The following is a 20,580-nucleotide window of genomic DNA, read 5'->3' as shown; positions in this document are numbered from 1 at the left end:
TTCATTTCACACAAAATATTATAGCTGATAATCAGATATTACTGTGTGTCGTTGTTTGCTTTTTCTTGTAAAGCTGATTTATTTATGCCTTGAGATATTGATTAAGACAATCCAAGCCTTATTCACTACACATGCAAAGTATGTACAATGTTCAATAAAACCACAAAAATTAATATCCAAAATACATGTGAGTATGAAATAAAAGACTTACCCCCCCCCTGCCCAAAAAATGATAAATAAATAAAAAGTTAGTTAATAAAAAAATAACAAAAAAAGAAAAAAAATACAGCTTTTTAATGAATTCAACTCAAAATGCCATTACTAGATTGGCATTCATATTGATACATTGTGGATCTCTTTCATTTGATAATCTCTCTTTAAAGCAGCTTAAATGTAGACGAGATAATGTTTCTCTTGTGATATTTTGCAAATTATCTGTTTTTATGGAATTGCTCATACATCAGATTGGTTTATTATTATCTTTGTTATTTGTTCATTTACTGAAAATGACTCAAACCTTTTGAGTGATTGATTCATATTATCCTTTTGCTACCATATTTTATAGTGTCTAGAGTGCTAAAACATTGTATCTCAAAATTTAAACATTTTGAGGAAGACAGACCTGGAAAAGCTCTATTATAGAGTTCATAAATTATAGTAGAAACCTTCTTTTGCAAAGGAGGAGGTCTGTACACGAATTTAGTTACTTTTTAAAGGAAATATGAGGTTGACTCAGTTGCCATGATACTGAAATACAAACTTTTCTGAGTTACCTTCCTATTTTGAGATATAAGTTTTAAAAAAAAAACTGGTAATGATATTATCAAAACAGTACAGGCAGCAACTACTAAACAAAGATCAATTTGAAATAAATGAACCAATAAGTTTGAAAAAATGATGGTCAGTAACCTCAGCTGGTTACTGTGCGTGTATGGAATTCATTATTTATATTTATGTGTTTGTCTTATGTGTACACCACTTTTTGTATATTATTAGTATATATTGACTGTAATGCTGAAATTCTTGAGGCTTTTTATTGTGAATTTATCTGTTGCTGAATAACGTATATTATTTACTTGCTAAAAGATACATGTAACTTAGAATTTGAAATTTTCAAAGCAATTGAATTATCTGTCTTTTCAAAGAAAGATGCATTTAACAATATAGATGAGGTATTCTGTTCAGTTAATGATAGTAATGTTTATCACTTTCAGTAATTACTGCCACGATTCCCGTAATTGGTTTTGTTGGGTTATATAGTATACATTATTTGTTATGTTGTTTAAATCTGTATTCGTTAATTTCATGTACATGTAAATGCTTCTTCATATATATATTTATTTCATATTGGGTATTAAAGAACATGCAGAATTTGCCTCTTTTTAAGTAATTTTTCAATCATTTTCCTATTGGGTATAGGATGATAATACATTGCTTTATAAAGCATGGCTTACACCTTTGCATTTTAAGCTGTTTATTTCGGCGATACTTGGCTGAAAGCAGCAATGCGTAGCATCATACTCGGCCGAATATTAGGTTGCAATGGGTGATTTCAAGTCTGGTGTTGGCGTTGGTGTTGGAAGCACAATTTGGATTGCTTCCCCTAGCTCCAAAACCTTTCATGAGTTTGTAAAACTGATCCAGATCACGTTATTGACACCTCAACAACTAGTGGCTGACTTTTCAGAACCATCTTCATTCTATTGTTTGGTGTAATACTCGTGTAACAAAAATGACCTAACACCAACACCAAATGGTCAACACTGAACTTGAAATCACCCAATCACAAATTTGTATACAAGCTCGTATAGGGTCATGTGATTGTGTCATTAGGTCACCTACTGTGCATTACATGGTGATTTTTGCTTCTGCATCACCTTTTTAACTTCAAAAGTCTGTATCTCACTATACACCCTATGATAATAAAAGTATATATTTTCTGAAAGGAAATTTTTGTATGTACATGACAATGACATTGCTAATCTTTTTTTTCAATTAATTAACAGTAAAGACGAATGTTCTTGCTTTAATATGATACCAAATTTTTAGTAGGAAGTCAAGTTTTATAAAAAAAGAAATATTGATGTTTTACCCAAAATGGCACAAAATATTGAGAATCCCTATTGACTTTGTACAGGTCGCATTGCTTCCAGCGGCACTGCTTCCGGCACTACCCTTGGTGCTCTGTCTTTAAAGACGTGTAACTCAAGTTTATTTATCACCATCATCATCATCTGGTATACGGGAGTGATATAATCCTGTTTATCTCCCGGTCATAGACGAGGTCATAATGGTTAACAAATTGCAAAGTGATACATGATGCGTGTGTACGTAGAGCAATGAAACTTTCTAGGTTATTAGCCAATGAATTCAGCTTTAAAATGATACCAAACTTGTTGGCATAGCTACTTTGTTTTTAAAAATATTTAGGAGTAACTTGACAAATTAACAAAATATGTAACAGCACCACGCTTTTTTGGTGGGCGACCTCATGATACATGGCCATAGAGTAACACGTAGTAAGGCAAGGTTAGGTGATGCACGCAAAAGCAAGGTAAATCTTGGTTAAACAAATTAGTAAAGCTGCATCTGCTTGTGTAATCTACTCATTTTTGCTCGTCCTTGCGATTGCTTGTTACTACTTATCCAATACGCAACTGATTGCAAGCCCGGGGTCCGTTGCAGAAAGAGTTGCGTTTAACACAAGTAAATAAAACTTAATCAATCGCAAGTCCCAATTGCGCGCTATTGATTGGTTGAAAATCAAGTTACGCATGATTTTTAGAGTTGGGATTGATTGTAACTAATTCTGCAACGGGCCCCTGGGGTTTGAGCCAGGCTTTTTAAGGATGTTTAGAAGTACCTCTGGTTTATTAAAGTCTGGAGATAAAGCCAAGCTACTCCTTATGAAATGTCTTTTATCTATAACAACCATTGTCAAATTTTTATCATTTTATAATAATGACTTATAATTTTTATTTCTTCATATTTTGTAGAAAACCCCAGAATTGTTTTGGATGAGGGGTTATGGAGGTGGATTGTGAACTTAAACCTTAGTTTTATACATGAGATATTTAATAGAAATATATTTGAATTAATTATGTTTCATCTTCATGATGTATCAAGTTTGACTAATATCACTATATCTTACAATTGTGATATTACCTACATTATGATACTTGATTTGCCTCTAAATGCAATTGAATTTGAATTTATATTAATGAAATAATTATTTGGATTTGTACTTGTGTGTAACTGAAAATAGCCATTAGTGACATCAGAATATTACAAGTCTTTAAATGATTGTATATTGTAATAGTTTGATTTCCACTATCTTGGATCTTGATTCTTACACGTACCTGCCATTTTGGCAAGCATAATATATATCGAGTCTTTCAATAATTTCAGGTGGCCTGAATTTAACAACTCTTTGATTCCTTATTCATATTCACAGAGAATGAATTATTCTGCTAATTTTGTATTTAAGATCATATGTTATTTTGATATATATGTATATGTGAAGTTATGTGTGCAGTACATTATGGCAACGCTGATATTTCACATTAGAACAACTGTGCTTGGTACTTACTCACCTTAAAATGGGTTTAAATTCTCTGAAGTAATCTCAATTGATATTTCGGTAAGTTATTAAGAAGAAAAATTATGCATCTTCATCCTGCAATAGAATACATGCCTTTTACGGTTCTCCAATCGCAAGGTATAATGGAATTGAATTCTAGTACATTACGACTTGAGCAAAACATGTATAGTCTCACATCAAGCAGTCTCTTTCCTTGTACATTACTTTTTTTATCGAAATCCTTGGATAAATTAAATAATTATTTGCCAAGAAATGAGTATACAAACAACCTGAAAATAGTGGTGTTAAACTGATCAAAACAACACAAAAAGTTTGGTCGTTATTTCTTTGTTTCTATGATTATGTGTTTGTTATGATCATTGTGTTATGAACTTCAATACAAGAGCCATTCATGAACTTAGGTTAATATCAGGAAACTTACATATTGTATTAACAAAGCTGATTTTTATAACTTTTCTGTTTCAAATTGAAAATTTCTACATCAACAAGCATAATCATGTAGTCTCTAATAAGTTACTTTCAACAAAACACTTGTCACAAGTTTACCTTTTAAATCCAAAAAAGTTTACTCAAGTGGGATTCCTATGTCCCGTGAATATCATCAAGTAGATGAACAAAAATCAGCATTGGATACTGTACTTGCACATTTAAGTAGATAAGATGACATACTAGATTTTTTGCAATAAGTTTTTACATGTATATTGTGGGTTTTTGTTATTATAAATCATTTGTCGTTTCTCACAGCATCTTGTCTGTGATTTTCACTTGCAACCAATGAGATGTAAGAATGTCAATTGTCACTGAATATCCTAGTTGGTTTTCACAAAGAGTTAAGTATGACTTAAAGTCATGCTTACAGTGCTGACGCGCACATGATTATTGAACATGCAATCTTATCGATTTTTACGCGGTAGTTCGCGTCCTCTTAAGCATGATATGACCAATGTGGTGATAGTGCAACTCTAAGGGGGTGTTGTAAGAAAATATTTGCGATCAATTGCAAATATTCTGTTGCAATTATACAACTGATAGATCAATGTTAGCTGTAGCAAATCATATTAAACTTCTTGTTTCAAGGAGCAGATTAGCAATCAATCACTATTTTGCTATTAACTGCAAGACATATCATTGATTGAGAGACCAAAAATAGACTTGCAATTGATCGCAAGTTTCTTGCAACACCCCAGAAGTCATACATATTTCTTTGTGAAACACCCCTTGACAGATTTCTTCATAAAAGGCTCCTAACTTAGTACACTATCTTGTTTTCATATTTTAGACAAAAAGTCTTTGTAATTCTGCTCTAGAGTATAGGTTTATGTCTGTATGTTATTTGCAACTGGTTGTATCCGCAAGAAGTGGAAATATTTTGAATGAAAACTCTCAGGTATCTATATTCGCAAAGGTAATATTGGCTATGTAGATATTTAGAAATTGTTTGTAAATTATGCTTATGATGCCTTGCATTTTAAGATAAGGGTCAGTAGTAATGGGGAAAAAAAGAAAATTTGATAAAGAACTTACGAAAAAAATGTTTCTTGTGGTCTGACTTCCATTAAAAGAATCAAGATGATCAATGATTTGGGTGTGACTTTTCTATGATATAAGTTATTATTATTTGATTAAGACTGGCTTGCTCACTTGCCATAAATAACAATGAGGCACCACCAAAAGTCACTCCTAGAATCAATGCGATTTCTGCTATTATGCAACATGAAAAATTGATGTATTCCTTTATTTTGGAGTTGTTGGTAACAAACAGCTATATAAAACAGTCATCAGTACCCCGTCTTACAAAGAGTTGTGATTGAACCGATCAGTCACAACTATGGACGGCCAGCAATGTCAACATCTATTATGCATGTTTGTTCAAAATATTTTCTAACTATGATGCATTCATTGTTTTCTTGAAAATTCACTGTGCTTCTCTTTGTTTACAAAGGACATCGTGCAAATTTCCTGTAAAAAAAAATTATGAAACTGATGGATTTCCATAGAGTTACGATTGATTGGATCAATCGTAACTCTTTGTAAGACGGGGCCCTGGGCAGCATAACACAGTGCTACCGATTATATAATCATTAACCTTTGTGTTTAGGGGGCCCAGGTCTGAAAAATGCCCTGACGCAAGACGATTATTTGACTTATGGAAGGTTGACTTGGACAGAGTTCACTGTACTATTTTGCTTAATCATGAGTAGAAATTATATTAGTATTCAGTGAGAATGCGCCTTTGGTAATTATACCGAATGATTATGTTCATATATTTTTTCTTAACTTCAGGTGTTTAGAGGTGATTCGTTTATCAGTACTTTCTTAAATGACTTTTTTTCTCTCTCTCTTGGAATGACATTAATAAATCTTTTTCAGATAAAAAAAATAATGTGTGTGCCTGGTGGTAGTGATTTTAGGAAGTATTTTCATCATTGTCCACTTAGTATGTATTCTCCATTGCTTGATATTTGCCAGAGAAAGAGAGAGAGAGTGTGAGAGAGAGGGGGAGAGAGGGAGATGAGCAAGAAGAGGGGTTCAGACGTAGAGAGAAGACAGGCAAGAGATTTATAGAGAACAGAAGGGGAAGACTAGAAAGAAGAAGAAGGAAAGAGAGCAAAAGATAGTATTCAGAATCAAATGCGGCATTGCAAATTAGTTACAATTTGTTCTTAATTCTGTTCTTCCTTTTACCTTCCCCCTTCCTCCCCCTTTTTCCTTTTTCCCCCTCTTTTTCACAACCTTTTCACTTTTCACAACCTACTGCCTTAATCTGCAACATTGGATAAGTACTAGCCAGTGAATTCGGATTTTCCGGGGGGTGGGGGTTTAAAACAATTTGAGGGTGAATTTGCCTCAAACCCCCATATTTTTCCCTGGATTTATTATTTTGAACCTTCTAGATCTCCATATTTTCATTTCAATTTGGGGTGGCTGTCACAAAAGGAACTCTTCCCCACATGAATTTCTTACTTTGAAATCTGCCTTTCGTAGTAAAAGAAAGGAAATGCCATTATAACAAACTTGCCCATGAGGTAAGTCCATGCAGTGGTCAGTTAGTAGATTAAATCAGGGTCTGTGCCTGCAGACTAGTTTTTTGTGGCCGAACTTTTTTCCCTGACGTCTGACGTCATATCATAACAAACGTTAAATGGCAAAATGGACGGGGATGACAATTTCGCAAGAGCCGGGACTTCTGGGGTCCCTTGTGCCCTTCCTGAAGATAAAATGAAGGAATTGGAGAGAGAATCTATAACAAGGGCTAGAGAGGAACGTCTTAAGAGCATTTTGAGCCCAGTAGAAGGTCTGGTGATGAATATTCAAAGTCTTTTGGTGTGGGAAAACACGCAACCAAGCGCTGTTCTGTTCGTGTGTGTGAACATCGTGTTTTGGTGAGTAACGTTAGTGCAGTGCAGTTGGTGAATTCGCTCATGTGCAACTACGGTAAACATATCTAGCCAGGCGGCTTCTAGAGAGTAAAAATCATTTACTAACGTAAGGTCACTCTCATGAAGCCAGGGCTTCCGTCATATACTTTTGTGTGTACCACCAAAAAACCTGAAACTTTCGCCCCCGAGATTTCTACTTTCTTTCTAAAAGAGCTAGCCCTAAAATAAATCATGTACATGGGATAAAACTTCATTTCCGACATTTCTACGCTCTCGTTGTTATTTTTGAACAAGAATTCATCAAAAAAATGAGAGAAATATTGTGTAAAGACGGAAGAGACGGGTAACGTTGGGGAAGAACAATAGAAAACAAGATGGCGGCGTAAACATCGGGCAAGTCTCTTCCGTCTTTACACAATATTTCTCTCATTTTTTTGATGAATTCTTGTTCAAAAATAACAACGAGAGCGTAGAAATGTCGGAAATGAAGTTTTATCCCATGTACATGATTTAGGGCTAGATCTTTTAGTAATGTTGTAAATCGGATCAAAAATCAGATCGAAAATCGGATCGGCAGTTAAGCTTCTAAAATCGAAATCGAATCGAAAATCGAATCGGCGATGTTTAGAAACAAAGGAATACATCATCATTTTGTTCGCGGTCGCGCGCATCTTCCTGACAAAGTCACAAAGACGAATGTTTAGGAATGGAAGTCGTTGACATGCGCGATCGTTTGGAACATGCTTTTAAAGGGTTTTGAGGCTTACCGTAACTGCTTTACAATAAAATGAGTTATTTTTATTAGAAAGATAACGAATGACGCATCTTCCGAGCAAAGTCGCAAAGGAAAATAATTCTCGTAGATCACAGGTCAATGAACGATCGGCGGGACATCTTTTATAAGTATTTTTATGTGAAGCTGAGCTCAGCTAAGTTCGCTCATTATAATATGTGATTACAGCCACGCCCAATAACCATTCCAAAGTACACCTATTTTGTTATAATAGCTTACTTGGTACATCAGTTCTGGGAAAAGTTAAGTCACGCCTCACTATCGATCTTTTTGTATACCCACCCACTCAACAATATCAGTGAATTACGCAATGCGTGCAAGCATTCACACAATACAAGTATAGTTTTGAGGCATAGCCGAGAATTGGAACCGCCCAGACTCAACGGGCTAGCGCAAAGTTCTTTACACTACCTTTTGGCATGTGCACGTGGTGGATTTGATTGACACTGTACGTTAACAGTGCTATTCTTTGAGTTGGCTCACTGGCTGGATTAATGACAATATATCATCGCAAGTATGGCTTACATGATACATACAACAGGCAACACATCCATACACACTGCTCTCAAACTCCCTTGCTATTATTCGTACCTAGGCCGTGTGTGCACTTATGGGCGGGATTTAAGCAGGGCATTGACTAGCATATACAACACATCCATGCACCCCAGCATTTATATACATTTCTCAAACTCCCTTGCTATTCATCCATTGTGTGAACTCATGGGCGGGATTATGACAAAAATTAGTGCAAGCACTAGCATACACAATACATACAATACATTCCTGCACCCATGCAGTCACATACAGCTCTCAAACTCCATTGCTATTGGCCATTGTATTCACTTATGGGCGGGATTTATCAGCATAAGCACTAGCATACATAATGCATACAACACATTCATGCACCCATGCAGTCACATACAGCTCTCAAACTCCATTGCTATTGGCCATTGTATTCACTTATGGGCGGGATTTATCAGCGTAAGCACTAGCATACATAATGCATACAACACATTCATGCACCCATGCAGTCACATACAGCTCTCAAACTCCATTGCTATTGGCCATTGTATTCACTTATGGGCGGGATTTATCAGCGTAAGCACTAGCATACATAATGCATACAACACATTCATGCACCCATGCAGTCACATACAGCTCTCAAACTCCATTGCTATTGGCCATTGCATTCACTCATGGGCGGGATTTATCAGCGTAAGCACGAGCATACATAATGCATACAACACATTCATGCACCCATGCAGTCACATACAGCTCTCAAACTCCATTGCTATTGGCCATTGTGTGCACTCATGGGCGGGATAAATGACAAACACAGTACAAGTACATGTTCCTTGTTTGTATTGTACAATACATTCATTCCAAGTTCCACTCCCACCATACCATTCAGCGCAGCTACCGGTAGGTCATCATAAGTAGGTCAACCTTTTATGAGTCATTTCTGACATTCCAGGAATCTGATTGTTCGAACTATTCGATTGTTAAAAAGCTCTAAATAGCTAGCACCTCCGCAAGGACAATCTTAAAATATGTTCTGACCGCACTGTAATTAGATCTACAGGTATGCCGATTTTTTTATCCGATTTTTTCCTTCAAGGGGCATGATCGAAGATCGGCAAGTGATCGCCGATTGTTGTGAAATCGAATGGAATCGGTTGCCGATTGCAAAATCGGTTACAAGCTTATCTTTTAGAAAGAAAGTAGAAATCTCGGGGGCGAAAGTTTCAGGTTTTTTGGTGCTACACACAAAAGTATATGATGGAAGCCCTGGCTTCATGAGAGTGACCTTACGTTAGTAAATGATTTTTACTCTCTAGAAGCCGCCTGGCTACACATATCAAGGAATCGTGGGCGCTAATGCAGTTTTGCACCCGCTGACTTCGAGAGAATTCCCTCACCAGTGCCACTACCAGTAAATGTCCATAAATGGCATAGCAAGACTCTCAATCAAATTTCAAGGACAAGTCAAAATAATGCCCACTCTTTTTCCGAATATCACGATTAGATCTCTACTCTAGTCTGCCGGCTCAATCGATCTCGAGGTGTCATTGACAATGCAAATGCTCAGTCGTGACGTTGATCATGTTGATTCATCAGACTCATCTCAGAGTTGGCCATGTTGGCTTGCTTGGCTTCGCCGTCGTTAATTTATGGACTGAAGTATATGATCAAATGTTCTGCCTGCGGCAGCTCACCCTTTTTTGTTCGCCATATGTTCCCATGATTTTGGCTGCCAATCTTCATTCCATAATATAAAACTTACTGCGAATCCAAGTGAAGCGAAATCTGACTGCATGAGTATTCGAACGGTGATGAGATCAAAGCCAAAATACAGTCGTTCTGAATCGTGATATTTGGAAAAGCTGTGGGTATATTGACCTTGAACTGTAATTGAGAGACTTGCTATGACATTTGCAAGCAGCCAATGGTGTGAAATTTGCTTGAAGTCGGCCGGTGCGAAACTGCATTAGCGCCGCAATGGCAATATCACCTTTTTGTTATGTTGTTTGTGGGTGCTAAATGCAGTTTTTGTTTGTCCTACTCTGAGCAAATTTCCCCAAGTAATTGTTCGCAACTGTCATAGCAAGTCTCTAAATCACATTTGAAGGTCAATAGTATACCCACTGATTTTCTGAACATTGCGATCGGCTCGATGTCGTTGCATTTGTGAATTTTCATTAAGACATCGTTTTGCTTTGGCTTTTTGCATGCTTTGCTTCACTTTAGATTTTGTATGGACTAAAATTGGCAACCCAAAAATCTGCCAGCAGCAGCTCACCCGTTTGTTCACCACATGGTAGAATGATTTTGGTCACTAACTTCACTTGGTCCATATCAAAATTACGGCGAAGCCAAGTGAAGCGATGTCTGACTGAGAATTTGAACGATGACATCGAGATCAAAGCCAAAATACAGCTGTTCATGATCGTGATATTCAGAAAAAAAGTGGGCATAAATGACCTTAAAAAGCGATCGTTTTTGGCGAGGGGTTATGGAGGTGGATTGTGAACTTAAACTTTAAGTTTGTATGATATATTTAAGATAGCCTGATCAGTGGGATATCTTGTAGGATTAGGAAATCCACAGAATATAAAAAATTTGTTGAACCCACCCGATCCCCACTTCAAACGGCTGTTTAAAGGACTTGAACCAATACATCTGTCATAATAAGTCACCAGAGTTTGTGGTGGAAGTAGCGAGGCAACCAACACGTGTACACGATGACATTATAGGTCTCCTGATTTGAAAGACTGAGAATATATTGCAAGCGCAACAAGAATGGGCCGTAAATTTGTGGAGGGGGGGGGATCGGTCCTTAAAAAACATGTGCGCGCTAAACATAGACAATATACATGTATGTGCAAAAACATGCCTGTAAATGAGCATGATGGAAATTGTTCATTCATTGGTTGATGAATATACAGCCATTAGTAGAATCGGAGTCAAATCTAAAAATTTGATGCTAATCTGGATTTTCGGAGACGAACATTAGGTCACACTTATGATTATTTTCGCAGGTACAATTGCATTTAAAAAATAGGTGATGATAAAGGATATAATCCATCCAGAGGCATGCTTACCTTTTATTTTTTAACGCAACAATATAGAGGACATTGTTTAGGATCTTTTCATAGGTCCATAGTTGTAAAGAAAGATCCAGGGTGCTACATAACTTTTTAGAAGCACTTTAGTCGGGCAAGTGAATTTCTAAATAGTTGGAAAATACTTGCCCGAAAATACATTTCACTTGTCCGAAAAAAAATCCTTCAAAATAATGTTTTACCGCTGCAAAAGAGAGTAATATGGTTTTATATACCATTGCCCCTTTCCTCTCTTTAGACGTGAACTATTGTACTCTGTAATTTTTTTTTCAAGGAAGGAAGAAAGAAAGAAAGAAAGATAAAGGGAAGGTGAAAGAATGGGTGAAGGAAAAATTGAAGGAGAGAAAAAATGAAAAACAAGAGGTGAATGGAGAAAAAAGAAAGAATAAAGGAAAGAAAAAAAGGTTTTCCTTCATTCTTTGAATTAATAAAGAAAAGAACAGGAAAGGAAGGGAAAATGAATTATTGGGTGAAAGAAAGAATGGAAAGAAATAAAAAAGGGGGAAAGAAAGTAAGAAAAAGGAATGAAAGAGAGAATGAAGGAAAAAAGATTTCCTTCATTTTTTTAAAGAAAGAAAGAAGGAAGGAAGGACGGACGGAAAGAAAGAAAGAAAGGGGAAAACGGGAAGGAAATAGCAAAAAAGGAGAGAATGAATAAGGAAAAAGAGAAGGAAAGAAGAAAATAAAGATTGAAAGAAAGGATGAAAAGAATGAAGTGAAGAGAGAATAAAAAAAAAGAAAAATAATGGAAGAAGGAAGGAAAGAAAGAAAAAAAGGAAAAGGTCAGGAAGGGGGAAGGAAGCAAAGAAAAAATAGAGAAAAGAAAAAAATGAAGAAATTTTAAAAAAGAAGGAAAGTACATATGTAAGAAAATGAAGGAAAGAAAAAAAATGAACAGAGAGAGAAAAAAGATCAGGAAAGAAAGCTAGGAAAGATGGAAAAGAAAGATAGATGGAACAAAAAAGGCAAGCGGGAGAGATAGAAGAAAGGATAGAAAGAGAGAAAGAAAGAAAGGAAGGAAGAAAGAAAGAAAGAAAAAAGGAAGGAAGGTAGCAAGTAAGGATTACTTACGGAAGGAAGGAAGAAAAAGAAAGAGGAAGAAAGCTCAAATTTGAAACAAAACAAAAAATGCAATCATCTAACAAAAATCTTGCTGATATTTGTTTAAAATATATTTTGAAAATTGTTGGAAAAATAAACGTTTTAGAAATGAATAAAATTTCACAGAGAAACATTGACAAATTTAAAAATCAAATGAATCATTGCGGCATCGTGGACTTGCACGCATCTTTCTTCCCACTACACCGATCACAACAACACTCAAAACAACGGCTGAAACTAGTAATGAAAACTCAATAACTTGCTCCTCCGATCACATCACCAAATCAGTAATCTGAGAATCCATATAAGTATAAAAAAATTCCTGCCGATTTTGTGATTATTTTGTTGGAAAATCTATTTTTCATGTGAGCTTGTTCACTTTGGCTTGCAATTTGAATGGAGGGATGTTGTTAACTTTGTTTTTTTCTCTCTCTCTTCTTTATTTTTGCATGTGAAGTATGGGGAAACTTTGTAAAATTTCATTTCACAGTGAGAATTTCGGGCAAGTATTTTTTGTCTTTACTTCAAAACACTTGCCCGACTCTAACTTTTACTTGCCCCGGGCAATCGGGCAAGCGCTTACATGTATGTCGCACCCTGATTCAGGGACATGCATGTTATCATAATGGTAGCATTATTAAGTTCATACTGTAGGTGTTTAAAAAGGGAAGAAGATATATATCTTCAAGATTCCCTTTTTGGAAAGGCCCAAACCAAGGCAAAGAGTCTCTCATCCCGTGCCGGTCTTCTGTTCCCAGTGCAGTGGGACGTGTTCATCGATTTCTTCGCAACATTTGGCATCTTTGCATTGCATATTTGTGATGTGTCATTATACATGTACATGTAATAGTATGGTATGTACAGTACAAGTAGCCAGACAATATTTTATTTTTTAAAAACAGTATGCAATATGCATGTATTTTTTTGTATCGAATAGTTTTATCTTTGTGAGATTGCTGTTGTTGGGAGAGCATGCATGCATGCATTGGACACCTAATGTACAATATTCCCTCCCCCGACCCCAATCTCAAGGTAACCTCTGTGTGCTGAAATAAAATTGGCAATGTTTTAGGTTACTTGCTCTTGATCTAGTGGATAAATGCTCAAATTTAGGCACAGTTACATTAGTTTCTACAGCAATTATTCATCTTGGCACAAAACTAGTCAATTATTATTTTTTCATAGATAAAAAGGGAGTTTGACATTTTTTTCTTTTTTTTACTTTCCATCAGTAGAGGGCATCACAAAGTAAATGCTGAAAATTGTAGATTTTGTGCGCTCAGGGAATGCAAAATAATAATTCCCAAGATTATGATGTCTGATGACTAAAATTATAAATGAAGAATAGTATTTTATTTGGAGTATGTGTTGCATTGATTCAAGTCAGTCAACACAGACAGGGTGGTTGCAGCAAACTGCAAGGGCCCCCCCCCAAAACGTCCCCAAAAAGAAAAAAAAAGGGAAAAAAGAGAAGAGAAAAGGAAAAGCGAAAGAAGGAAAGGGAAGAAAGGTAGCTTTGTGGGTTTTTCTTTTTTATTTTATTTTTTTTCTTAAAAAGAAACTCCTTCACTCTTGCTCTAAATTTATATACAAGGATTTTGCTTCCGCGCTGCGCGCGGTTAAATGATATTGCAGTTCCCCTTTGTTTCCCTCACCACTTCTCTAACCCTGTTTTTCTATTTTAGTTATACGTGTTTCTTGCCAGTTAAAGTTCAAATATATATATTAGGGCATGGAATTAGAGTAAGGATAGTCCGAAGTATATGAAGTTATTTTTTTTTTATTGGTCGCGCAACTTCTGGTCGGGTCGGCTCCGGGCGGGTAAAATCTTTATATCATTTTATGCCGTCACCTCCATATAGGCAACTTATCCCGCTTTTCAGCTCATTACTAAATAATCATAATTTGGGGCAAACAGGTTCCTAATTTAAAAAGAGGAAGGTATAAAATATTTGTGTTGTATTAAATAAGAAGAGTACAATATTTTTTATCAAATTCTACTCAACTTCATGTCATTTCCCTACACATTAATCTCCTGTCCTATTTTGCACCCTAAGCTTGAAATTTTGAATGACACTTAAATTTCTTTATCATTAAAAATGAAGCGCATCAGGATAATTATACATCATCCTGTTTTATATAATTTTAATAAATCACAAAAGTTTCAACTCTTTGCGCACAATTTTTCCTTGTAATGAAGTTCAATAATCTAAGAGGAAAAACAACTGAATTAGATGGGGGTATTAGAGATATCTGCATTTGACGAAACGTCCGCCCTTTGAAATTTCAGAGTTTCATTGCTCTGCGCGGGGAGGAATATCTTCCTCCCGGCATATATCCTTCTCCTCTGTTTTGCGAGTTAAAGATATGCACTGTCGCTAAATTGTTGGTAACCAAATCTGATCTTTCCAAAGGAAGTATTCAATATAACTTAGAGAATACCCTTTTCTCGGGACACTTTTCTTTGCAAAAAAATTGATAAAACACTTTCGCTTCTGCGCTTTGCGCGGTGTTAATTTCCTCCATTTTATCCCTTTTTTGTGCGTTCACAATCACTTTTGAAAACAAGGTTCAAAATCACAATAGTCGACTGAATTGGGGCTGATATAGGTACTAGAGACAAGAGAGACGGCTCCTTTTCATTTTAATTTATGAAACACCAAAAGCTTTGCGCTTCGCAAGGGGGGGGGGGAAACTCCCCCTCCCTGCACCCACCCCCTAGGGAGCGCGCTTCGTGTGCTCTGTAAGTGTTGGCACGCTTCGCGTGCATTTACCGCCCCCTCCAAAATGATATCCTGGCTACGCGGTTGCCCAGTCCTGGTAAATACATGAGGTGTACTAAATTATGTAGGTCTGAGAAATAGACTACCTCTAAATTACATATACAGTATGTGGAGTCATGATATCATCTTACCAGTGTCACAACTAAATTGTGATTCAAATTTAAGAGTTTCCTTATAAATTGTCCAATCAGCAAACACTGAGATATTCAAAAGAAATAGCAAGTAAAAGTGGTTTCATGGACTATCGTTTCCATACATGTATGTGTTTTCACTGTTGTACCTGTACTGACTTGTACATGTTCTGTTTATATGAAAAATAAGCAGCTGAAATATTTAAATACACATAAATGTCATAACTTTCTTACAGTGTAAATATTTTACTGTAGAATATGAAGTATTTTCGGTATATTCATTGTAATCTGAGACAAAGTTTGATTCCCCCTGACTTCGATTTTGATGGACTTGACCTTTAAGAAGCAGATCAAATCCTGCCTATTTTGATATTGTTTACCTTTTGAGCTTGGTTTATAAAAGGAGATCACATGTTTTGATGACTCATGTACATGAGCTTCCTGTATATGTACATGTAGGTGAGGTGATTAGAGAGCCTTGGTCTGATATTGATCTCCCTCATGATATCCCTCATACATGGACATAAGGGGCTGTATTATTTGGGGCAAATCTTTACAATCTGTTAAGTGTATAAATATTGAGGGAAGCTGTGAAATATGTTCATTTAAATCTGCAAGTACAGAGAGTACATGTACAGCACTCATCCAGGAACAAGGTTATATAGCCAATATGTACAGTAGAGTCATTGGTTTACAGTTGACAGACTGATGCAATGGTTCGATTTAACAGTGAAGGTATTGTCGCTATTAAAGGGATGGTCCAAGCTGAAAATATATCTTAATACATAGAGTAGAATTCACTGAGCAAAATGCCGAAAATTTCATCGAAATCGGATAACAAATAATAAAGTTATTGAAGTTTAAAGTTTAGCAATATTTTGTGAAAACAGTCGTCATGAATATTCATTAGATGTCTATGTCTCATACCCACATTCCGTTTTCTTATGTTATTACATAAAATCATAATTTTTTCATTATTTCATACTTGTGTGAATAATATGTCTCCCTTATAATGAAATAAGTTGCAGCAATAAATATCTGATGCACTAAATCAGTTGTCAATCCAATTTTTCTAGTTCTTGGAGGAAAAAAATTGAATAAACCTAATTTCATATAATAAAATACAAAAGAACAAGTGGAGATTTGACATCATCAGCCCACCTAATGAATATTCATGACGACTGTTTTCACAAAATATTGCTAAACTTTAAAATTCAATAACTTTGTTATTTGTTATCCGATTTGATGAAATTTTTGGTATATAGCTCAGTGAATTCTACTCTATTTATTAAGCTATAAATACTTTCAGCCCATACCATCCCTTTAAGGAAGAAAAATTATTGTATATGATGCAAAAAGAGATGATTTTCTGAATACTGATTTGAAATATTTTTGAGCTACATAGTAGTACATGACATTGTATCTTGCTGATATTAGGTCCTATAACTTTAAGTCAAAAGATCATTTAGAAAAGTTGAGGCCAATTTAAGAATACCGCCCCGGCCCTGGGGCCCATTTCATAAAAAGTTGCAACTATTGTACCATATTGGTAACGGGACTAAGCAGCCAAAAGGTTTCCATGATAGCTACAATAATGGCAAAGTTTGGAGCTCTAATATAGAACAGACCCCAGAACTTCAATTCATCAATGTTTGTTCAGTAAATTGGAATGCTCGCATACTGTACAGATCTACATAATATGTACATGTACATGAATGGAGATACACAGATTAAATTGCAATCTCTATTTGTAGTATAGTGTTTATGTTTTCCAAATGAGTGAGCAAGCTGTGATTACTATTACAGATTTTGTGTGGGTGGGTTTTAGGTGTGTCTGGTGGTTTGTCTAGTCTTTATTTACAGACCCCAGTTATAAAGGATTTTTTTTTTAGTATTGTATCATTATTATTATTATTATTTATTTATTTGTTTCTGCATGTCATGACAATGTACATACATGTAGTGTGACTATCACAAAATTAGATACATTAAATTTTACAAACGATGTATAATTACATGTATGATCATTTGATTCAATTAAACTCATAAAATCAAATGGAGTTATTAAACTTATTCAAAATTAATAGTGTGTATAATAATGCATGTACAGTGTGTAGTATAAACAGGTAGTATTCTAATGTTCTACATGTACATGTATTTCTTTATATTTTCCTTGGTTCTCTATGTTTAGATGTAATTTTTTTTTGCAAAAACTTTCTGAAAAGGCACTTTTAATGTGTGATGTTGTCATGACATACTGTAGTGATGAATAATATAGCAGTATATCATTAGCAAGGCACAGCTGTGTTAATGATCAAGGCTTGATCATTAACACAGAGCTCTGTGTATGTGTCTTAATACGCCTGTTGAAATTCCTACTTCTCGTTTTATTCAAGACACTGTGACTGTGTACATGTACATGTAGGATTAAATCAGGAGTCTCTTCTCCAACTCCCTGATTAAATCATGGGTGTACTTACTACTACACTGTACTCTAATATAACTCAGACTTACTTTCTTTCTCTTTAATATTCAAAGAAAAAAGTTATTTTTGAAAGTTTGGAGAGCATTTTTCGGACGTTAAATTACATGTAGGCAAGCTCTCTGAATGTATATCTCTTTGGATTTATTGTTGAGTTCGAGCAGAAATACATTTCATTTTTTTTTATGACGGTAATTTTATCAAATGTTATTTCATAGACTATAGAAATTTTATTGCATACATGCATATGCCCCCCTCAAAACATAAATAAATAAATTGATACGAATACAAAAATGATAAAGAAGTAATAACATTTACAGGTAATGATCAGATGAAAAATAAAAATAGATAAAACAAATAAATAAAAAAACCGTTGAAATTGGGGGCCAATCCTTTTAGATGTTTTACATGGTACATGTATGAGTAGATTCTATAATACTGTCCAGAATTCACCAACATGGAACAGTGTAGTTATATTTCAATTTTTATTTTTAATTGATGTATTGGAGTTAAAAACAGATGTGCATTTCCAGTAAACGTGTACCCTAAGAACTTCATGAATATGACACTGTCAACAGAAAGAAACATCACACTTTGCACTTCATTAGATTATTATGGTGATCAGATGGAAAATAAAGGAAATAAAGGAACAATGTCTAAAATATGAAGAAGATACATGTACATTGTAGATGTTGGTCTAGCTTTAACTATTTTTTTTATTTTATTGCAGGCTTGCTGTAACTACCAATCAGCGGGTTGTCTTCATATCCGCAATGATGTGCTTCATTGTGATGTGCATTGAGTCCTTCCGCTTTAGGGTGTGGCCTGACATGCAAGGTAACATAAAACTTATGGTAGGATACCTAGTCAAAGAGTTAGCACCAATATTGTATGAATCAAAGATGAGTGCAATATTGGCCTAATAATCTAGAATATATCTGGTATTCCATGATATGAAGCAATCTAATATCTATTTGCAAAAATGAAATAATTGATTGAGCAGTCATGTCACTTTATCACAATCATTTAACATGGCCTTACTTCATTGATCATAGAAATGCAACTTAAAGATCCAGACCGGACCCGAAAATGAAATTGATAAATTATATACCAATCGAAAGCTTATAAGCTACTAAATACAGCAAGGTATGCTTTATGCATTTTCACCGCTTCCCAGCTGAGTATTTTGCTTGTGAATATTCCAATTATCGGGCTTCGAACCCCGCTTAGAAAATAGGCTTTATTGTGCTTTTCACCTGCCTCGAGACCGTGACGTCACGTTGTGTAAGAAGCGTCGTGATTCCATAGGTTTGTACACAGAAAAACTGGGTGATTTTTTGCTTTCCAGATAACGCATTTCATTCTCTTCACTTCTATCACAGAGGGATATCACATATATTTTTACCCACAAGCTTGAATTTATGAAATCTACAGTTTTGAACTAGTTTTTGCCATATTTTATTTCCTGCTTATTTGGCGCAGATTTCAATTCTATCTGCATTTAGATTATGTATAACAACTTTTCCTGACATAGCAATTTAGGCCCAATAAGAGCCAAACAAAGAAATCACAAAAAAGGTAGTGAATAGTTGTAGGTTTACAACAATTTGAACATTGAATAATTTTGAGTGCCATTTTCATCTGAAAACGAAAAAAAAATATGGATTCATAACATGGAAATGGAAGAAAATACCCAATGCTTTTGTACACAAACCTATGGAATCACAACCCTCCTGACACAACGTGACGTCATCATTTCCAGGCGACGTGGGGGTGCTCAATCGAAGCGTACTTTGGAGGAGCAGTTTCTTTGATTTTTTTTAAATATTTGTCAGAAATGGAAGGAGATATATGTAATATTTTTGGTATATTTGTATTGTATGAATCATTACCTTTATTTTGATATATGACTGTTTTTACACCGGTCAGGGTCTTTAACTGTAGCTCTTTATAATATCAAATAGCATCATTGCTTTAATAGTGCCTTTCATCCCATTGCTTATTATGGTTGTTATAAACATGTATTTCGCACATTTGCGTGTGTAAATTTTACCTTACAATATCGTATCATATTGAACAACACTTTTTTGTACAGTAGCCTAGAGGAAAAAAGAGAACTTTTTTTATAATATACATGTAACAGCTATTACACGAAAAATTTATTTTTGCTGTAAAAGATTTTGGAATCACTTGCTGTGAAAGTCAGATGCTTTGCTCAGACAGGCAATACACAAACAGGATCTTTTAGTTGTATGCATTTGCATGGAAAGGTATTTGAAGAGGGTTTGCAGTGGAACTTTTCAAAATAATACTCTTCATATTATGTAGTGTATGTGAAAAGTATTCAAAAGCTCACAATAGCTCTCTTTCGACTGTTTCTAAATGTCTGAGCTGGTGAGCATTTGATTATTTTTATTTTTTATTGATTTGTTATATTTCCTTTCATTTTGAATTCAGTCAATCCCAAGGATCCAAATGAAGAAGAGTGAGTATTCTTGAACCCATCAATATCAGTCTTTATTATCTTTAGTTTTGAAGAGATATTTCCTTTAAGGGGTACTCCATGCTCCAAGCATTTTGCTCTGCGAATTTTACTCTATTTATTGAGATATAAGTAATTTTAGCCCGGAGTACCCCTTTAAAGAGTTTTGTACTGTACTACTTTTTGTTGCTGCTGCTACTGCTA

The 20,580-nt window shown here is 35.2% G+C and overlaps 1 protein-coding gene across 1 annotated transcript in view; it reads left to right on the top strand.

Moving 5' to 3' along the window:
* The first annotated feature begins 9,107 nt into the window (after positions 1-9,107).
* The window catches only part of LOC129275121 (reticulophagy regulator 3-like), a 30,504-nt gene continuing 19,031 nt past the window's right edge, over positions 9,108-20,580 (top strand). Inside the window, exons 1-3 of the mRNA XM_064108209.1 lie at positions 9,108-9,196; positions 18,625-18,731; positions 20,352-20,379. Coding sequence (XP_063964279.1) covers positions 9,123-9,196; positions 18,625-18,731; positions 20,352-20,379 — 209 coding nt within the window. The 5' untranslated portion in view covers positions 9,108-9,122. The remainder of the gene's footprint in view (positions 9,197-18,624; positions 18,732-20,351; positions 20,380-20,580) is intronic.

The sequence above is a fragment of the Lytechinus pictus genome, chromosome 13, assembly GCF_037042905.1.
Source record: "Lytechinus pictus isolate F3 Inbred chromosome 13, Lp3.0, whole genome shotgun sequence".
Classification (NCBI taxonomy): Eukaryota; Metazoa; Echinodermata; class Echinoidea; order Temnopleuroida; family Toxopneustidae; genus Lytechinus; species Lytechinus pictus.
The sequence above is the reverse complement of the archived record's forward strand: the minus strand, read 5'-3'. Positions and strand labels throughout refer to the sequence as shown.